Source organism: Podarcis raffonei, chromosome 3 (genome assembly GCF_027172205.1).
Source record: "Podarcis raffonei isolate rPodRaf1 chromosome 3, rPodRaf1.pri, whole genome shotgun sequence".
NCBI classification, from domain to species: domain Eukaryota; kingdom Metazoa; phylum Chordata; class Lepidosauria; order Squamata; family Lacertidae; genus Podarcis; species Podarcis raffonei.
In genome coordinates this window covers 4,860,058-4,879,597 of record NC_070604.1, presented here as the reverse complement: position 1 = coordinate 4,879,597, position 19,540 = coordinate 4,860,058, and the positions used below count along the sequence as shown (strand labels likewise).

The 19,540-nt window shown below is 42.4% G+C and overlaps 1 protein-coding gene and 1 long non-coding RNA gene across 7 annotated transcripts in view; one reads left to right on the top strand and one right to left on the bottom strand.

The window, feature by feature from the left end:
- The window catches only part of PKHD1 (PKHD1 ciliary IPT domain containing fibrocystin/polyductin), a 251,132-nt gene that overhangs the window by 14,673 nt on the left and 216,919 nt on the right, over window positions 1-19,540 (top strand). For 5 of the 6 annotated variants that reach the window (XR_008329334.1, XM_053380395.1, XM_053380397.1 and 2 more), the window contains exons 6-18: window positions 766-823; window positions 1,568-1,646; window positions 2,137-2,211; window positions 4,465-4,529; window positions 5,277-5,316; window positions 7,094-7,164; window positions 7,937-8,038; window positions 8,231-8,326; window positions 8,590-8,728; window positions 11,243-11,357; window positions 16,392-16,667; window positions 17,419-17,508; window positions 19,266-19,356. Coding sequence is in view for 5 of the 6 variants with exons in the window: in XM_053380395.1 (XP_053236370.1) it covers window positions 766-823; window positions 1,568-1,646; window positions 2,137-2,211; window positions 4,465-4,529; window positions 5,277-5,316; window positions 7,094-7,164; window positions 7,937-8,038; window positions 8,231-8,326; window positions 8,590-8,728; window positions 11,243-11,357; window positions 16,392-16,667; window positions 17,419-17,508; window positions 19,266-19,356 (1,297 nt within the window). In the remaining variant the exon portion in view is untranslated. Of the gene's footprint in view, window positions 1-765; window positions 824-1,429; window positions 1,647-2,136; window positions 2,212-4,464; window positions 4,530-5,276; window positions 5,317-7,093; window positions 7,165-7,936; window positions 8,039-8,230; window positions 8,327-8,589; window positions 8,729-11,242; window positions 11,358-16,391; window positions 16,668-17,418; window positions 17,509-19,265; window positions 19,357-19,540 lie in introns of those variants that run through there. The other variant, XM_053380396.1, reaches the window with a different exon arrangement.
- On the bottom strand, window positions 904-6,667 carry LOC128409884 (uncharacterized). Its single transcript, XR_008329335.1, has 3 exons — window positions 6,466-6,667; window positions 3,269-3,347; window positions 904-951 (listed from the first exon to the last, which is right to left on the bottom strand). It is a non-coding gene; the product is annotated as an uncharacterized LOC128409884 (long non-coding RNA).

The following is a 19,540-nucleotide window of genomic DNA, read 5'->3' as shown; positions in this document are numbered from 1 at the left end:
TGAAAAAGCAGCCTGAAAAAATGTTAGGATTGTAGAGTATTTTGCAGAATTCTTTAAGGCAAGCTTTTCCTCAACCTCGGCCCTCCAGATGTTTTTGGCCTACAACTCCCATGATCCCTAGCTAGCAGGACCAGCGCTCAGGGATGATGGGAATTGTAGCCTCAAAACATCTGGAGGGCCGAGGCTGAGGAAGCCTGTCTTAGGGTATCCAATCAGGCTCCACCTCTCACCAGCTGGCTGCCTTGGTAGCCAATCAGAGAAAGGCCCCAGCCTCTGGTGGAATTCTGAGGCACTGCATCACCAGACTCTGGTCTGGCTCAGCTTAATTAATTAATTAAGTTAGCTTAACCTAAGGCCCGGGGCCCGGATCAGGCCCAGTCGCCTTCTAATTCTGGCCTGTGGACGGTCCAGGAATCAGCGTGTTTTTACATGAGTAGAATGTGTCCTTTTATTTAAAATGTATATCTGGGTTATTTGTGGGGCATAGGAGTTTTTTTCTTTCCTCTTCAAAATACAGTCCGGCCCCCCACAAGGTCTGAGGGACAGTGGACTGCTGAAAAAGTTTGCTGACCCCTGGCTTAATACTTAATTCTGTGATTTTTCTGCCCTTCTGCAAAAATGGCAGAGGACAGACAACCATCAACATAAGTAGAGTTTTCTCACTACATGGCAAGAGTACACTGATGTCTCTCTCTCCAAAACTGTGAATGAAACAATAGTTTTGTGAAAGGCAATGTAATATAATATATATTCTTTTCTTAACAGTTCTCTGTTGCACACACTCCTGTGGTCTATCGTGTGGACCCTCCCTATGGAGTCCCAGGTAAAGGATGGACCTTAACGTGGAGACCGTATGTCTTTATTTATACAATTTATTTATGATTTACTTGTCAAGAGCTTTTAAGAGTTTTCCTTCTCTTTGGATGGTCTACATTCCTGGGCTGATGAGTCCTATACACAAAAAGGAGCATAAGATAAGGGAATATAGCAGATACCAGAAAGAGCAATGAACAGTGCTTTCCTGTATCTTATTTCAGGCTATTATTACGATTTTCTGACCTTCCGATCCACATGATTTTTTAAATTCGCATAAGCCTACATGCTATATCCTGAATTGTGTCTCCAAGCTATTTCGAAGTCATTAACATTAGTTAGGCTCATTACAGCAATTAAGGCAATAATATTAAGAAGCAGTTTAGGTTAATATTATAATGCTGCAACCCCGAGTTAACTTTAAAATTATATATAATGTTATAATACTGACCTGAAATAAGATACAGGATAATGCTGACTAATGTATTGACCTCTTTTGTTTTAATGTTAACAAATACCACATAAGAATAGTACAATTTTGACTCCTCTTAACACCAGCCATGGATAATTTGTTATCTATGTATTATTCTTTATTATTCTTGCTTATAGTTTTTAGATTTATAATACTTACAGAGGGCATCTTCTACTGCACTGAAGAAATCAAGGCAGTAAAACCCAACTCACCGTCTTCCTCTACACAGATTTTCATTTTGCCTTTTGAATAATTCCCCCACCCCCATCTTTATCCTGTTAGGAAATGTAATGCAAGTCTATGGTCTTATCCTGGCCCAAGAATTTGATGCCTACAGCTTTAACACAGATTTTATTGATGGGTAAGTGTGTTTATTGGTTCCTTCAGTTCCTCTGTGCAACTCGATATAGGGTTACTCCCTTTGCATTTCCATGATGGGGAATTGTAGCCCTCCAGTTGCTGGACTCTAACATGCCCAGCCCCAGCCAGAATGGCCAATGGCCAGCCACGGTGGGAGATGCACTCCAAGAACAAGAGCAGGCCCCGCACCCCGACCAGTGCTGGTTTTAGGGTGGTGCGAATGGATCCCCTGCACAGGGCACTGAGCCAAGGGGGTGCAAAATTGAGAAGACCCAAAATTGAGAAGATCCATTTGGGGTTGCCAAATTTTGGCCTTGCACAGGGTGCCATATTACGAAAGATTTCCAAAGCCTGCCCCTGTCCCAACTCTGGCTATGGTTAAATAATACATTTGGATTATTACGTTGCATGGGGGAGAGAAATGTATTGTGGACTTGCATTATTATGGGTTGCCTTGAACTAGCATTGCTTCTCCCCTCTCTCTGCCCCAGCCCTGTTATCCTTGAGGCAGAAAGAGATGGATGGATAACCATTTGTTCCCTTGCCAATAAGCAGATGCGCAGCACGTAAGTTGCTCCTCACAGCTTTGATTGCAATGCTTTTTGCTGTGAGAATTCACAAAGCTTATAATGGTGCAGCATATTTGGGGCTCGTATAAATTAGGGAAGGCACACTAATAGTTTTGATGCCAATGAAATATAATTTCTGTCCTTCCATCCCTACCCTCAGCTACAAAATTGGTCCAAATGATATACCAGTTTTCTGTCTGAATTTATGGATGCGAATTTGTGTGTGTGATACCCTTTTTGTGCATTCACCCTTCGTTTTCTCACATGTACCTTCATTTAAATATGTGTGTGAGTGCTTGCTTATATGTGTGCAAGACCAGCACCATAGTTAAGGGCCCTCACGACCTGACTGATGCTCCTCCCATGCAGCCATTCATTGTGGCCACACAGTATTTTTCTTTTCTTTTCTTTTCTGCTGCTGCCATGGTGACAGCAAGAATACCAGCCAGTCTGTGGCAGCTGGTAGCCCCTGGGCTTGGTGGGGCAGCCTGTGTCCAAGGGGGACAATAAAGTCTCATGTGTGGGACCAAGGAGGTCACATGGGAGGGACCAAGTTGTTCTGCATCCATCTTCCTGCCTTACAAAGGTGTGGATGCAAGAGCATGGCAGCTGGAGAGGTACTGAATGCCTAACTAAATGGAGAAGTGCCTATCCTTGGTTTAGAAGGGGTCCTTGCTGTCACAATTTTTAGTGTTGGATTAGTGTACAGGGTGGTGCTGTGGGTTAAACCACAGAGCCTAGGACTTGTCAATCAGAAGGTCGGCAGTTCAAATCCCCGTGACGGGATGAGCTTCTGTTGCTCGGTCCCTGCTCCTGCCAACCTAGCAGTTCGAAAGCACATCAAAGTGCAAGTAGATAAATAGGTACCACTCTGGTGGGAAGGTAAACGGCGTTTCCGTGCGCTGCTCTGGTTCGCCAGAAGCGGCTTAGTCATGCTGGCCACATGACCCGGAAGCTGTACGCCGGCTCCCTCGGCCAATAAAGCGAGATGAGTGCCACAACCCCAGAGTCCGCCACGACTGGACCTAATGGTCAGGGGTCCCTTTACCTTTACCTTTAACTCTGGTTTTTGCTGTCTTGTGGTGGTGTCTGAATCAACACGTCATGGTTGCTGTTGCCTCCAGAATAGACCACTGAGAAGGTAGAAAATGAAAGCAGATTAGGAAGTCAAAATCATTGTTTAGCTGTGTTAGAAACTCAAAGCATGGTTTGGGTTCTGAATGATGGTTCCTGTGAGTTCTGCTTTGGTTGTGGTATCTGAGTATATGGGTGTCCTTGACAGGAGTGAGGTTGTTAGTGGTATCGCATCATGCAATAATTCAGACACAATGAGGTCAATCGATCAAGCCCTCTCCTGCTGCTTTTTGATGTAAAGACCTTTGTTTTGACACAGGAAGACAGTGAAGCTGGCCTGTTAGGTATTTTAATGAATCATTATTTAAAAGTTCCAAGGCTAGGCTTTGACTTTTCTGGCTTTAAAACAAAAGAAAACAGGTCCAGTATTAACTTTATTATACAATTTAAAAGTTTTTTTTCTAGTCATGCCCTCTGACAGAATAACTTAGAGCTGATTCAGTGCCCATATTTGGGCTCCCTGTCCCTATTCAATGTGATTTCCACCCCTCCCAATTTCATGGGTCCAAGTCTGAGATGTGGTAATTTCAGTTCTTCATTAGAGGCCCAGTTCCTGAGCTGCTGCAAATGCTTCTAAAACACACAAAAAATGGACAGATAGTTCTCCCAGTTGTTGTCTTTATTAGGTTTAAAGCAGGTGAATCAATATTTGTTGTCAGAGTTCATGTGCTGAAGCTACGTTGTGTCCCTAGACTACTGGTACATTTTCATGTTTATATTTAACACATTTTGATGGGTAGCACTAAAAATCAAAAATATGCTGTGGCCATTAGAACCTAAGGAATGCACATTCATTCACAAAATAGTATTTGTTTCTCGATATCCCATTACCACCTTTAGTCAGTCTGCATGGGGTCAAATGACAACACAAACTGGAGAGTGGGACACAAAATTAACAGGGCAGGCAAAACTAAATTTCTCAATGGATGCTCAGACATCACTTGCTGAGCATTTGATGTGATGGGTTTGAATTTGGCAGAACACATTCAGTCCTTTCCTGTCTTTGAAGTGAATGAACAGTACTCAGCTCAGCTTCACACAATATGTTCTGTCTCCTTTCCTTTGCCTCTATTGCATCTTCATGGTTCATTGTATTTTATTTTCCTTTGTTTGCAGATATCCCATTCAAGTCGATCACGGTCTGGGAACTGTAGCATGCCGAGTGGAAGGGAACCATATTGGTCAGTGGAAAGCAGGGAAATAACATGCAATCTTGATTTTATTCAGTAACATAAAAATCAAGAAGGCTAATATAAAAAAGGCTACTGTTGGGGGTAGGGGCGGTATGGCCATTCTCTTTTCAAAAAGGTGTGAGCTGCTTACAAATTCATTTTCTCTTTGTTCTTGCTACTTGGGGCATTTCCCCCCAGCTCACACTTTTGGCAACCATGATATACCAACTGTTAAGTTGTGGGTGAACATATCAGACGACACAGCGATTCTTCAAACAGCTCTTGTTTATTCACAGGCCAGAACAGAACTGAACTGAAGGGTTCAGCCAGCCTGCTTATATAGAGCTCCAGTACAATGTAACTGTAACAATTTTCTAAAACTATCCAATCACTGAACGTCACTTTCGATCCCTTATTTGCATAACTATCTACAGTATCCCCCTGCTGGCGCAGGGTGAGAACTTCAGTACATAACACCAACTGTAAGCAACAAGTGTATCACAGTGAATGTCTTGCTGAAGCCATAGAGAACAGGCACTCCTAGCAAGAGTTATTCCTCCCAAGAAGCACGAGGTGTGGTTTTTTTTTGGGGGGGGGAATAGAGAAGAAACAGCAGCTTGTCAGGTGTCTGATGATGGTTTTGAACTGGGTGCAAAAGACACGGGCATTTCAAGTGAGGCACATTAGTTAACTCTGTATGTACATGAAATGATTCACATTCTTGCACTGAGATGTGTGCTTTTTCTCTTCTTACAGGGTCACATAATGTTAGCTTTACAGTGTTTAACAAAGGAAAGTAAGTAAGGGATAAGTTTTTTTTTTAAAAAATGGCTAATTTTATAGTTATGTTGTGTTTCTGAATGCCTTCTTTTTCATATAAATACTATTTAAATGCACGTATACCTTCTGCTTTGCTTTGGAAAGTGGTTGTATTCAGAAGTTGGCATTCAAGGTGTCAGTGACGTTTCCTGCATCTGGGTCTGAAAATATGCTTTGAGAGCTTGTTAATGCTCACCTCAAGGTAGAGATGAGCATTAGAAAGTCCCAAAATGTACCTGGCTTTTCCCACCCAGCCCCCGAATGGCAAGTGGAGGAGAACTAACAATTCATCACTGAGCAGGTGGGACAAGAGTTTCTTTTCCACTGGTGGACTGGTGCTTCTCCCCTATGTGACGTTTGGGAAGCTGCAATGTCATTAAACCTTCCCACTGAAATCCTTGGAGAACAGGGCATCCATTCATTTCAAGATTTAAAGATGCTAGAATTCTAAAATCAGCTGGTAGGAGGCAAACAGTCACCTGTCTTTGAAAACTTGCACCAACGCCTTTCAAAGCTGTAGCCAACCACTAGCTGCAAAGATGACTTTTGAAGTTCAGGGGTATCCCTTCCAGGGGACACATTGGGCTGTGCAGGGCTTGGCTGCAAAGTCTTCGGCAGCCAAATATAATTTAGTGCCTCAAACTCCCTGACTGCAAAGAGCTAGCTGTGCACAGGTGGGAGGGTTTTTCCTGGACTTGTGAGAGCAGCCCTTGAAAGCCAGAAATGGTGTGAACTCCTGCATTTCCCTGATCTCTGGGTTGTCACTGATTTTGCATGGCCAGGAGAGTCCCCTGTTGTGGCTGCATGAAATTGCCATTTGTACATGGTTGGGATGCTATGTTCTGATCTCTCTCTCTCTCTCTCTCTGTGTGTGTGTGGTAGTAGTGGCTCAGCTTATATATGAGCCAGTCTTAACATGAGCCACAGGCGGCTTGCCCCTTTCTAGTTGGTTTCAGCTTGGTGGATTCTGGAACCATATCAAGACAGAAATCCACTATTTTATTTTTCATCTGGAGTTCCAGCAAAATCAATTTTTAGAAGAGGGAGCAAGAAGAACAAATTATTTTAACACATACATTGAGTGTAAGCTCAATTTTAGCAGTGTGAGCTTAAAGACAAGCCTCACCTAGTTGATCTTCCAGCAGATTCTATCCCATCAGGAAGTCCGTTCCATAGGATGTAGGAATTGGACTTATAGTGTCGTGGCACATCACCTCCCATTTTGTATCATGTAGACACTGTCACAATCGCCTTTTTGTCACCTATGGAAGACCTTTTCCAACAATCCTTCAAAGGGGAGATTTTTGCCTCAGTGTTATATATAGTCTAGCGTTGATGCTCTTATTGTTAAATAGCTTCAGGATATTTCATGGGAAGCAATTCATGAGTGAATGAATGAATAACTAAGTTCGCCCTCTGGAGGTCAATAATGCAGCAGATTCCTGTGACTTATGGGGGTGAGTGATGAAAGCGTTCCCCGAACAACTAGCTTATTGCAGTTCTGCACACATTTCTTTTTTCACTCTGCATTGGAATATCTTACTACTACTACTACTACTACTACTACTACTACTACTACTAATTTATTATTTATACCCCGCCCATCTGGCTGGGCCTCCCCAGCCACTCTGGGCGGCTTCCATAAAAGCCAAAAATATAGTAAAATATCACACGTTAAAAACTTCCCTGAACATATTCCAGTCTTAATTTCCTTCTGTATTAGTGTTGTTCACTCACTCACTTTTGTGTTGCAGGTCAGTGGTGAACAAGGATGCTTGGCTTATCAGCGCAAAACAGGACCTTTTCCTGTACCAGACATTCTCAGGTATATTGCCCTGCAGTCTTTCATTGAAGAGGATTCTGGAATTAATCCCACTTCCTGTTCAGTCTACAAATCTGCTGTAATTATTTGTGTAGAAAAGGATAATGAAACAGAAGAAGCAGGGGAGAAGAGAAGGGGTAGCTTCACTCACCCTCGACTCTGTCCTTGCTCATTTTTGGTTCTGGACCTGCCCAGTTTTTACTCCAGATCTGCCCTCCCCTGTTGCTGGTATGCAGCTCCTGACAGATTATCCCTGAGAAAACTGGTCTTTCAGCTGAAAATTGGTTGCCCATCTGTGCCCTAACCACATTTAGCACTAACCACAGTTCTGTGATTAGCTGAAAATGAAAGCAAAAGTTAGATTTCCCTCCTGCTGGAGAAGGAGAGCACAAACCTTTTGTAGAGCATGAAACTGGGGGTTTGTGTTATGATTAAAACACTGTGTGCTTGTGTGCGTTTGTATCTGCTGGAGAAAGGGGGATTAATTTCTAGATTGAGATTTTAAACCTGATCACCATTGTCCTGTCCAAACCATTATTCTTTTATTCGCTTTACTCCTTTCCCAGTTAGTTTGAATTTTACAAAGCTCCCCAACATTTTGCAGCTCAGAACAAATGTGTCTAATGTGAATATTTTCTTTTGAGCATGGATTGGGGTTGTTTTGGTGCAAGACAGAGTCTATGTGATATAAAACCAGTACGTGGTTGTGCCATTTTATTTTAGCTAACCTACATCTAAACGGAACTAAATTTCAATTATTTCACTTCCTCTGCAGAAATATTTTCAGTGTCTCCAGCTGCAGGGAGCCTGGGTGGTGGCACCGATCTCACCATCACAGGAGACTTCTTTGATACACCTGTGCAGGTCACAGTTGCAGGTAATAATGTTGAAATCAGTCTTCATGGTTCTGGAAATGTGAATGTCTCTGGAGGTATACCACAACATGTGTTCATTTCCTTTGAAGCATGTGGTAGGTATGTCTGTGCTGGTGATCCTTTAAGTAGCTTGGACTGGCATTTTGCTCTGAAGCGATATCCTTCTCATTCATGCTTCTCTTCCCATTTGCCAGGCAGTCCCTGCCAAATTAAGCACGTTATTCCACGAAAGATCATCTGTACAACTGGAGCCGTTGGTGTGCACAGAAGACTCAATGGCCCTAAACCAGGTGCACTTTTATTGTGACGCGTCCAAGTGGTAGCTTCCCTCACACTTGGTTTGATGTTTCGGCATTAGCTTCATATTAATTGTATTAACACAGTTAAATTATCAAAGCCATGGATTTGTAGGATTCTAGATCATTTGTTCACTTGCAAAATCAACCCTCTGCCTACTTAGCCAGCACCTGCTGTTGCTGTGATGTCCATTTGTGTTGTGATGCATTAACTCATTCATTGCAGATGATAAAGTTCTTGTTCCCCAATTTCTCAGGAAACAGAGGGCTTCTTTTTGAGGTTTGGGATGGATCAGACACAGATTTTACTGAAACAGCTCCTGGGTACCGCTGGCAGTTTGTCCCTAATGCCAGTTCTCCATTAGATTTCCAGTTTGGGAGGCAACAGACATTCAGGTAATCAGTGATCTTTAAGGACGCCGGTGTGTACTACAATTCACACTATTTTAGTGGAGTTCTTTTTACAGGAACTTGGGATATATGAGTGTCACATGCAGCTTAACTGTCATGGCTTCCTCTAAAGAACATGGCGATTAATTTGAGGGCCCTGAGATTTCTTGGTTAGAGAGCGGCCCCTTTCCCTGAACACATTACCAGGGTGAAAACACAACTAAGTTGTTCTTTTTCTCAGTTTGGATTGAAGCTGGTTTTGGGGAAAAGGTATATAAAGCAATATTTCACAAGAAACCACAGGATAGGTATGGGTTTGTGGCTAATGCAATGTGCACAGCACACCGGTTCCCAAACCAGAGGTGGGAGTGCGCTGGATACATAGAGGGAAGGAGTGTGTGCACAGCCTAAGTATCATGCAAAGTTTCAAGTGAGTCTGAATTGATAGGTGAGCAGTTGATAAAGGTAAAGGTACCCCTGCCCGTACGGGCCAGTCGTGTCCGACTCTAGGGTTGCGCGCTCATCTCGCTCAAGAGGCCGGGAGCCAGCGCTGTCCGGAGACACTTCCGGGTCACGTAGCCAGTGTGACTAAGCGGCATCTGGCGAGCCAGCACAGCACACGGAACGCCGTTTACCTTCCCGCTGGTAAGCGGTCCCTATTTATCTACTTGCACCTGGGGGTGCTTTCAAACTGCTAGGTGGGCAGGAGCTGGGACCAAGCAACGGGAGCTCACCCCGCCGCGGGGATTCAAACCACTGACCTTGCGATCAGCAAGTCCTAGGCACTGAGGTTTTACCCACAGCGCCACCCGCATCCCTGAGCGGTTGATAGTCAGTCAAATTTCCTGCATTTTCATAAGCACCTCCATACTGGCTGGCTGAATAAAAGCTGAAAGCCTATTTTTACTCAGGTGGGGCGTTGCTACTTCCCCATGGACCCAGTACACTCTGGTAACATTTGAGTACTGAAACTATCTAGAAGGTACTGACTACTAGGGGGAAGGGGGGAGAAGTTGATAGAAGGCCCAAATTGAGGTTATCTCAACATGCCCCCCCCCACTCCAGAATTAGCAGGAGTGCTGAGTAAGATGTCTATGCTAGAAGGTCAGAAAGAAAATCCTTAATAAAAAATATTTTTAAAAAAGAAAGTCAGTCACAAGGGATGAGCTAACTGGTGACTGTTTTTAAACTTGCAGGTTTGGGCAAGAAATCTGCACATGTTCGCAGTTTGGGGCAGACAGGATAGGAGGGGGTGTGGAAAGCTAAAACAAGTTCTGTTTCTCTTGCCTGCATGAGTAAAGTTCCACTTTTTTTTGCCTGCTTGAGTAAGCCTATAAGAAGTTGTTTGCCGCAAAGTATAAAAGGCAACCTCAGAGAACAAGGAGGGGCTCAGCCTTTGGGTGAGATCCCGCTGTAGCCCCTGTGCAGATAAACAAATTTGACCTTCCTTGGAGAACCCGGTGTCTGTCTTTATTGACTGGGATAAATACCTGCAACCAAGTATCCCAACTATATTGGTGTAATTCTCATCCCAGGTGGTTTCATTCCTACATTACTAGAGAGGTAGGGAATCACAATGGCAATTATTATTATTATTATTATTATTATTAGAATTTATATACCGCCCTATACCTGGGGGGTCTCAGGGAGGTTCACAGAATAAAATCAAGATATAAAACCATAAAATGTGAGCATCTTTCCTTAGCATTTATTGACATAGCACACGACCCAGACAGAATTGGCTCAACTGCAGAATCTTCACAGACTATTTGCACAGAATATGGGATTCCATAGATGTGCATTGTATTTGAATATTTAGAACAGAGAAAAAATACAGCTGACCAATGTTGTGGGAAAAGAGAAATGCACTTTATGGAAGAAATGGCAAAATCTCCCCAAATGTCTTTAATATCCTATCCAAACATTTACCCAATAGAATGACAACATATATTGGAAAGGTGCCTTGGTTCTGGAAATTGTGATGTAGCTCTCTGGTGCTGATTTAATGAGCATCTGAGACAATCTCATTATATGAAAATTTGATAACTTTTGAGGAAAGAAACCGGATTGACTTTCACGAAATCCATCTGAAGACTCCATTCCCTCTCAGTTTTTACACTTGCTGTTTCTAAACCTACAGGTGGAACTGGCAGGAGCCACGAGGTTCCCTGGTCTTTTTCATATGTGTAAATAAATTTGCCGGGCAGGGGGGAAAGCAATCAATAGGGAGCTACATTTCCTACTTTTTATTTTACTTTTTAGAATGAACTACTAATGAGTTTACTAATTTTCATAACACTAGTTATGCAAGAAAGGATCGTTGGAGATTCTTTAGTAAGCTAACATTTTATTCTGGGATGAGATAACATATATGTCTCAGTGGTGTTCTATAAAGGCAAGTCTTTTAAAATGATTGTGTAATAACTAAAGTCATTCATGTAACTCATCTTTCCCTCAGAAGTGGAAGCCTGTTATTTGTCTGGAAGTTTGCTTCATTAATGTTTTTGTTTTGTTACCCAGGGCACGACTATATGGTTTTTTTGTGGCACCACAGACAAATAATTACACATTCTGGATCCAGGCAGATGACAAGGCTTCTTTGTATTTAAGCCTTTCCAAAGACCCCCAAAGCAAGGTACCAATACCATAAATTACTACAAGTAAAAGTTAAAATTCTGTGATCCTTATAACTTTGCATTGTGTCCTTGCCCTTTGTTTAGACTTCCATAGCAGGATCTGTGTTGATTTTCTCTCTCTGTTAAATATAAATTGTGTAGAATGTTACAGCTTCTTGACATTTATGTAGGGCTTTTTGAGTGTTCAAAGTGTTTCCCATACATTACTTTAGTAGACAGTATGAGACTCTTAATCTCAGGGCCGTGGCATTTGAGCCCCATGTTAAGAATCATAGAATCATAGAGTTGGAAGAGCCACAAGGGCCATCGAGTCCAACCCCCTGCCAAGCAGGAAACACCATCAGAGCACTCCTGACATATGGTTGTCAAGCCTCTGCTTAAAGACCTCCAAAGAAGGAGACTCCACCACACTCCTTGGCAGCAAATTCCACTGTCGAACAGCTCTTACTGTCAGGAAGTTCTTCCTAATGTTTAGGTGGAATCTTCTTTCCTGCAGTTTGGATCCATTGCTCCGTGTCCGCTTCTCTGGAGCAGCAGAAAACAACCTTTCTCCCTCCTCTATGTGACATCCTTTTATATATTTGAACATGGCTATCATATCACCCCTTAACCTCCTCTTCTCCAGGCTAAACATGCCCAGCTCCCTTAGCCGTTCCTCATAAGGCATCGTTTCCAGGCCTTTGACCATTTTGGTTGCCCTCCTCTGGACACGTTCCAGTTTGTCAGTGTCCTTCTTGAACTGTGGTGCCCAGAACTGGACACAGTACTCCATGTTGGGCAAAATATTCCTGTGTTTCAGTGGGTTGGACTAGATGACCCTCGTGGTCCCTTCCAACTTTATAAATTCTATGATTCTACCCTTGTAGCAGGGAGCTGGGGCCAGACTCTGAAATAAGAAGAGCTTGCCTAATTTTATCTAGTTAATTCCTGGTCTAGGTGAAATTTAAGCCAATGGCTTAAATTGACATGCTTTAACTTACTCCTGTGCTACACCGGATGTAAGACTGTCACTTCAGAAGACAAGTCACTCTTAGTAGCACAGTGCTTATGAATCATTTGCTAACCAGAAAGGAAATAGCTGATAACTGATTTTTAAATTGCTTTAGCTTAGGGAGGAAAATATATTCTAAATAACTTATCTGCCACATGCAAGGAAACTTCATTTGTTATGACTTCTCAAATGTAACACTCCCTTGCCTAAACTGTCCCTAAGTAGCCGAGAGAATTCCACAACACATTTTTCAAAAGATCCAGCTTTATTAGTATTTTAAGATGTTCCTTGGGCGAATGCACACCTTGGGTACAACGATCCTTTGTTTACCAAATGGTGACAAATCTTTTCTCTAGTTTTCGGTTAAAGTGATTGTTCATCTCTTGCTAATAAAGAAAGAAATGTTCTCTCACGGGATTGCTTCTTCTGGTTGGTTGTCTTGCCCGTAAAACATGCAAAAGATCAAATATCTTTTTTCAGTCATGGATAAAACTAATTTCATTTGTTCAGCAAAATCACTTCTGTTTAGGATTGCTGTGGGTGCAGATGGTCTCCTCAAGGATAAAGTATAAAGGATCTTTATACTGGGATCTTCAAAGCAGGCTGGGGGGTGATTTCCCTTTCCCTTCTCCAATTCCCCCCTTGAGGCCTGCAGGTTGTTGTTCTGAGAAGAGTGGTGGGTGTCCCTCTAGCTTAGCGGCTTTTGCAAACAGACGTGCCTGCATGCCGGCCACGTTTCTTGGGTGTCACTGTTTGCTGGCTTGATTGGTTATCAGTGGAGAGATCTTCCTGTTGCTCCATCTCCTTGTTCTTTGGGTTGCCAGGGGTGGTGAAGCGGACAGACTGTTTCTTTGTCTGCCGGTCCTCTGATGGCGATGCTGCTTTTGGCATGGAAGGGTTGGCCAAACTGTAGAAAATATCGTTCTCAGTTCGACGTGGCTTTCTTTGGGCTTTCTTCAGAGCAGAAGTACCTGTACGCCTAGCATGTTTCTTGAGGGCCTTCTTGAGTTTAGCCTTGATCACAGCCCTCTTCTTTAGTTTGGCGTGCAGAAGGCCTGAGCGAGTCCGAGTGTAATGCTTCTTATTCCTTGGCCTGCCCATCCGTGAGGGCTTCCTGCTATAGGCTTTACTCCTCTGGGAGCACATGGTGTGCTTGGCCTTGTGGGCTGAAAGGACGTTGGCCCTCATCCGCCTGTCGAAATACCGGGACATGGGCTGGCGCCTCTTTTGATAGTGACTCCTTGCATACCTCACTATGCGTCTTGTCCTCGCTTTCTTCTTTCGCCTGGAATGTAGCCGCCTTCGTCTGCTCAGGATCTTCCGGGATCTCTTCTGCCTCCTTCTCTGGTAGTAAGCCTTCCTACGTCTTTGGACAGCAGACATGGCTTTGCTGTTTCTCTGCCTTCCTGTTCAGCTTAGCTGTCCTACTGCAAGTGACAGTGACCTCACTCCAGCTGTGCTCTTATATAGTGGGAGGCATTCAAATGAGGGACCGGCTCCGGGTGCTGTGATTGGCTGGGTGGAACAATAGTCCAGTGAAGTACGTAATAATGCTTAACTGTGAGATATTTCCTTCAGGGTGAAATCACAGTAAGGTCCCCCCCATCTAGCCTTGTGTTGAAGGAGGGGGAAATAGCTGTTGTCATGGCTGAAATAAAAATGAATTTCTGGAATTCTGGTCATCCTATAATGAGCCAATATTTGGGCCCCTATTAATGGTCTTCTAAAGGTATCACTTGGATTGGCGCCATTATTATACAGAGAAAATGCTGGTTTCTACTTGAATTAATGTCCCAGCCATGTTTTGATTCATTACACCAGCTTTTTTTGTTGAAATGGACAAGACATAATAGAGACTGTGCAGACTCTGCTTCTTTCCATGACTGAGAAACTGTAGGAAATAATCACTTGCATTTGGGTAGTGACCCTGATCTTCAGGATATGTTGCTATATGAAAATGTGTAGGCAGTACCTTTGGTTCTCAGAAGTAAAAATAGGGCTAAATGCACCTAGCCCGTCAGATTTTATTTTTATAAAATGAGTATACAACATCTTTTTAAAAAAATCTGAGTTGTATAATCAAAATGCCATATATTAAAATGACACTTACAATACAATACAAATCTTTATTACAGTCATTTAAAATCTTAAAAGCGCCTTAGAAAGCTAAAAGGTATTAAAACACAAGGTGAATCTAAAAGTCTATAAGAATTTAAAAGAAGCTAAAAGAATCCAAAAGAAGGGTCAGGAACATTGGGCAGGTGTGGTAGAGCACAAAAGTTTGATATATAAAGGCTTTAGCTATCATTTACAGAGCATTCTGATATGTTCATTAAAACTGATTTGTGGCACATAAATGATACATAAAACCATTTAGTAGCCAATAGAAATGGACCAGCAAAACGTTAAGGAGCAGATTACAGGAGCCTTGTTTGCTTGTTACCTTAAACCATAGTTTGAACTGATATACAGGCGCATGTGCTGTGTGCTGGTGCATGCTGCTGTGAGCACTCTGCTCCTCCAGGGCTGCGTGGAGCTGAGCCATGGTTAGTGTTATGTCTGAAACCAAGCTTGTGGTTTGTTTCCACCAAACAAACTGTAAGTGATAAGCCAAGAGCAAACCTTGATTGGAAGCTCAGCGTTTGGAAAGAAACAAGCCTTAAGCCAATGTTTGGACATAACATTAAGCCCATGGTTTAGTTCAAAGCAGTGTAACAGGGGAAGAGTTTGGCTGAGTTTAACTATGGTTAACTATGGTTTAAAGTGATGTATGATGCAGGCTAGAAAATAGCAATTTGAACAGCTTTGCCAATAATTTCCTGAAAGGTTTGGTGGAACAGAAAGAAATTGAATGAGAAGGCCTTTAATGGTGTCCTAAAACTCATTAGACATGTGGCAATGTATTCTGCAGTTGTGGTTCAACAGAAGTATTAACGAGGAGAGTTAACCTCCAGCTTCTTGCCCTCTTTGGCATGAAAGGGTTTTGGACAAGACCAATATACCAGATATCAAAATAAATGATCAACCGCTGTGACGGAAAGCTCAGCTCCACCAGTTTGGTGGTGCAGTGCCGCGGAATTCCACCAGAGGGCCGAGCTGTAGCCTCCCTCTGATTGGCTGCTGGTGCAGCTCACCAGAGGTGGGCGGAGTCAGCACTTTGGAAGGGAAAAGGAAAAGCAGGAGAGAGAGTTGGGCTGGATCTACATTGATCTTTTAAATGTTATTAAATATAATGTTCTATAACGTTTAATGGCAGTTTGCCGGTGGCTCACTGCTCTGCAGCGCCCTCTAGTGTCACATTTTAATATGACATTTCTAACATTATAATCCAAGAGTGCAGATCCGCCCTTAGAGAGAGGACACTTGAGAGGTGACTTTCTTGATATTCAAGCTGGATAGAAGTATAGCTTCTGAGCATTAAAACACAGTTCTGTGCCTGGAAAGCGCAGTGTGGATGAGCACCTGTCTTCAGAGGTGCTGTCAAAATGTGTGACATGCATGATCCAAAATTCTAGTCTGGTGATGTTTTGTTAAAGTGGTGCCCATTCCCCAAAAGACAAATTCATGAACACAATGGATCTTCTGCCTAATATTTAGTGCCATTCATTTTCAAAATGAGCTGGAATTAGAAAGCTCCTTTGACAGACTGCTGATGTGACTGCTTATGTTTTGAACAACCTTAAGAGCTCTTACGTTCCCTCATTGAGGGATGTAAACCCATTTTTCTTCCAAGCCATTCACAGGTTACTGTTAGCTAAGTAACAGATCTGTTATTTAGCCAAATACACATCTGGCTACTCTGACCACCTTATTTGCGCATGTCCTACAGGTGCGCTTAGTTTGTATTAGAAACCAGGCTTTTAGTGTTGCATCTCCAGCTGTCTGGAATTAATTACCAGCTGAAATTAAGACAGGCACCCAGTGTCATGACATCTGGGGATTAATTGAGGAGGGAAAGAACTGTACATACCCCCTTGAGCTCCTTGCAGAAAAAGGTGGGTGAAAATGCAATGAATAACTGCTGTCGCTTACTTGAAAACAGGTGGAAATTGCATCTATTCCTGCTGGCATTCCTGAATGGTCAGCGCATTGGGAGGAGAACTGGAGCCATCCCTGGAAGCCAAAATCTGAGAAATTTGAGCTTACTGGTGGTTCAGTGTACTATCTGGAAGCTGTGCATCATGGGAAGTCGCCAAAGAATGGAATGAGAGTTGGAGTCCAGATTCACAATACTTGGCTGAATCCCAGTGTGGTTAATACCTATCACAGAGAGAAGCACAAAATACATGCCTGTGCAGTTAGGCTTCCTGAAATACAGGTTAGTCTCATGGTTGTGAGCTGAGCCTCATATTCATAGGAGTTGTGATTCTGGGCCCTTCCCATGATTCCAAGTGATTTCTAGTCATGTTCCTGAGAGGTGGGTTTTTTTCCCCCTTTTGGTCTTGCTGCTTTCTCCTGGGAAACCTGTTTTTTTCACTGCTGAACAAATGTTGGTTGAGTTCCCTGTGGATTGACGTTTGTGACCATTTGACCACATACTCAAAAGTAATCAAAAATGCATTGAGCCAGGAAATATCAACGCGTGTTGAAAACATTTAGTTCACTGGTTCCCGAAGAAGACAATTTATGGGAACTTTATTGTTGTTGTTTCTTAAAAAAAGATTGTGAAAGTTGTCTCCAAGTCTCTTTGAGTTCCTCGTTGGGCAAAATCTATAGAAGAGCTAGGGATTTGATGGGATTATCACATTCAAAACTAGTATTTCTTTGTGCTGGGATTCATGGCTGGCCTGAATTATATAATAGCCACTGACTTAATTCTAGAAGTGCTTTTTCAGTGGCTGCTAAATAGAATTGGGTCTACAGATTTTATGGAGTTAATTTTCAATGACAGCGATCACATTGATCTTGTAGTTAAGGTGAATGTTGGGAACTGTAAGTGACGACCGTGAAAGGTTGTCCTTGTGGTCCCTTCAACTCTACAATGCTATGAAATAATTAATTCAAATTTCCATATTAATACCACTATGAAATAAATACTCATACTTTGCAAGGGTCTTTCTGCTTTATAGATGCTGATACTATCTGGTACAGGATGGTTCAGACTTTCCTGGGACAATGTCACCACCAACCTTATGTCAACAAATATTACAGCTGAACAAGTAAGTCAAATTACCACTGCAGGCCAATAAATCCTTTTGGTTATAGAATCATTGGGAGGGTATTACAAGATACTTTCTGAGCGTCATTTATCAGCATAGTGAAATTCTCAAAATCCAACTATGTATGGGCCAATCTCGTTCCATATTCTTGACCTTCGACAGTGGATCTCTCGGGTTTAAGGCAGGAGTCTTCGCAATCCTACCTGGAGATGCTTGGAATTAAACATGGGACTTTTTGGCTCTTCTGAACGTAATAAACTCAGGACCAATAAATTAAGGGTCAGGAAAATATTGTGATATGAAATGTGATTTCCAACACATAATATTGGGGGAGGTCATGGCTCAGTGGTTTGACGCATGTTTTGCATGCAAAAGACTTCAGCCTCAATCCCTGACCTCTTCAGGTAAGGCCGGGACTGTCCTATGTCTGAAACCCTAGAGAGCCACAACCAGTCAGAGTAGATGATAAGGGGGGTAGATGGACCAATGGTCTGATTTGCTTTATGGCATCTTCTGGTCTTCTTGCAAACATTTCTAAGATCATGGTCTTTTCAGTGAGTGCTCTTGTCCAGGTTTGTTAACTATCTTACTTTAAATGTTGTGAGGATCGTATGTGAAGTGAAGGCATGAGGCAGGAGTTGGTAATGCAGGTGAGCTGTGCACAGGCAAGCTGCCAGCTAGCTCTGCCGAAGATCTTTTTATTAGCACAATATGCAAAACCAGTCAGATACATTTTGGACTGTGCCCTTTACATCTTCCAATCACGCAATCATGGGGAGGTTCAAAGTTATTTTGGCACCTGTTTCCACTTCATCACTTTCCCCTTGCACAATGTATGATGAAGGAGACAAAGGTCACAGACAAGGCATGGCAGACCACAGGTTAGATAGAGGGCATGATATTCAGACAGCTGTGGCTTGTCTGCGGGCGGAAGTGTGCTCCACACCCAAAGGTCATGCATTCAGACAGCTGAGGCTTGTCTGCGGGTGGAAGTGTGTTCCACACCTGGCGGTCATTCCTTCAGTATGCCCTTTTAAAATGTGTTTTTTTTGGGGTGGGGAGTTTTTGCGGTTTTCTATTCTCTGGGTATATAAATTCAAATAATAATAATAATAATTTTATTTTTAAAAAATCTTACAAAACCCGTAATAAAATTGTGGTTTTCTGATGCACCGTTACATAGAAGAACAGTATAATTCCTGTCAAGTGCAAAAGCTCTTATGGGTGATAAGAGCAAAGCACAATTTAAAATTTTATTGTTTCAGGAATGGCTGTACAATCAATACATGAATATTTCCCAAAAGCTAAATTACCAGAAAGTTCTAAATTGCTAGAAAAGATATTTCATTTTTGTCATTGTTATATGAGAAATTGTAAAAAAAAATGCAGAATACAAAGATTTCTCTTGGATTGTGAAAATAAACTATGGTATTTGTTATGCCTCTTAGGTTATGATTTTCTATGTGACAAGTTTCCCTACAAGTCACACTTTCTATTGAAATAATGGGTATGCAAAGTATGCTAACCTTTTAAAACCCAATAAATGTAGAGCAAAAGACATTGTATGTATTGGTCTCTGAAACTGTATTCACATGTTAAAATGAAGACGCTTAGGGTTATTTTTTTAAAAAACAACCTTAAAGGGCATTTTCTCCTAGATTTAACCCTTACCCCCATTCTGTTACCCCTATCTAAATTCACCTCTGCGCATGGCTTTGCTCTTATTTGCTCTTCCATTCCTCTTTTAATATCTGCAGCTCCAGAGAGAGCTAGAGGATCTTCTTTCTTTAAAATGTGAAACACAGCCATCATCTGCCAAAATTATTCTGTGGGAAGGATTTGAGCAAGGTAACATTGTCTTTTTACATATATCTTTATGTCAGCAGAATACTCTAGTGCAGGCACAGGCAAACTTGGCCCTCCAGATGTTTTGGGACTACAACTCCCATCATCCCTGGCCACTGGTCCTGTTAGCTAGGGATGATGGGAGTTGTAGTCCCAAAACATCTGGAGGGCCGCGGTTGCCTATGTC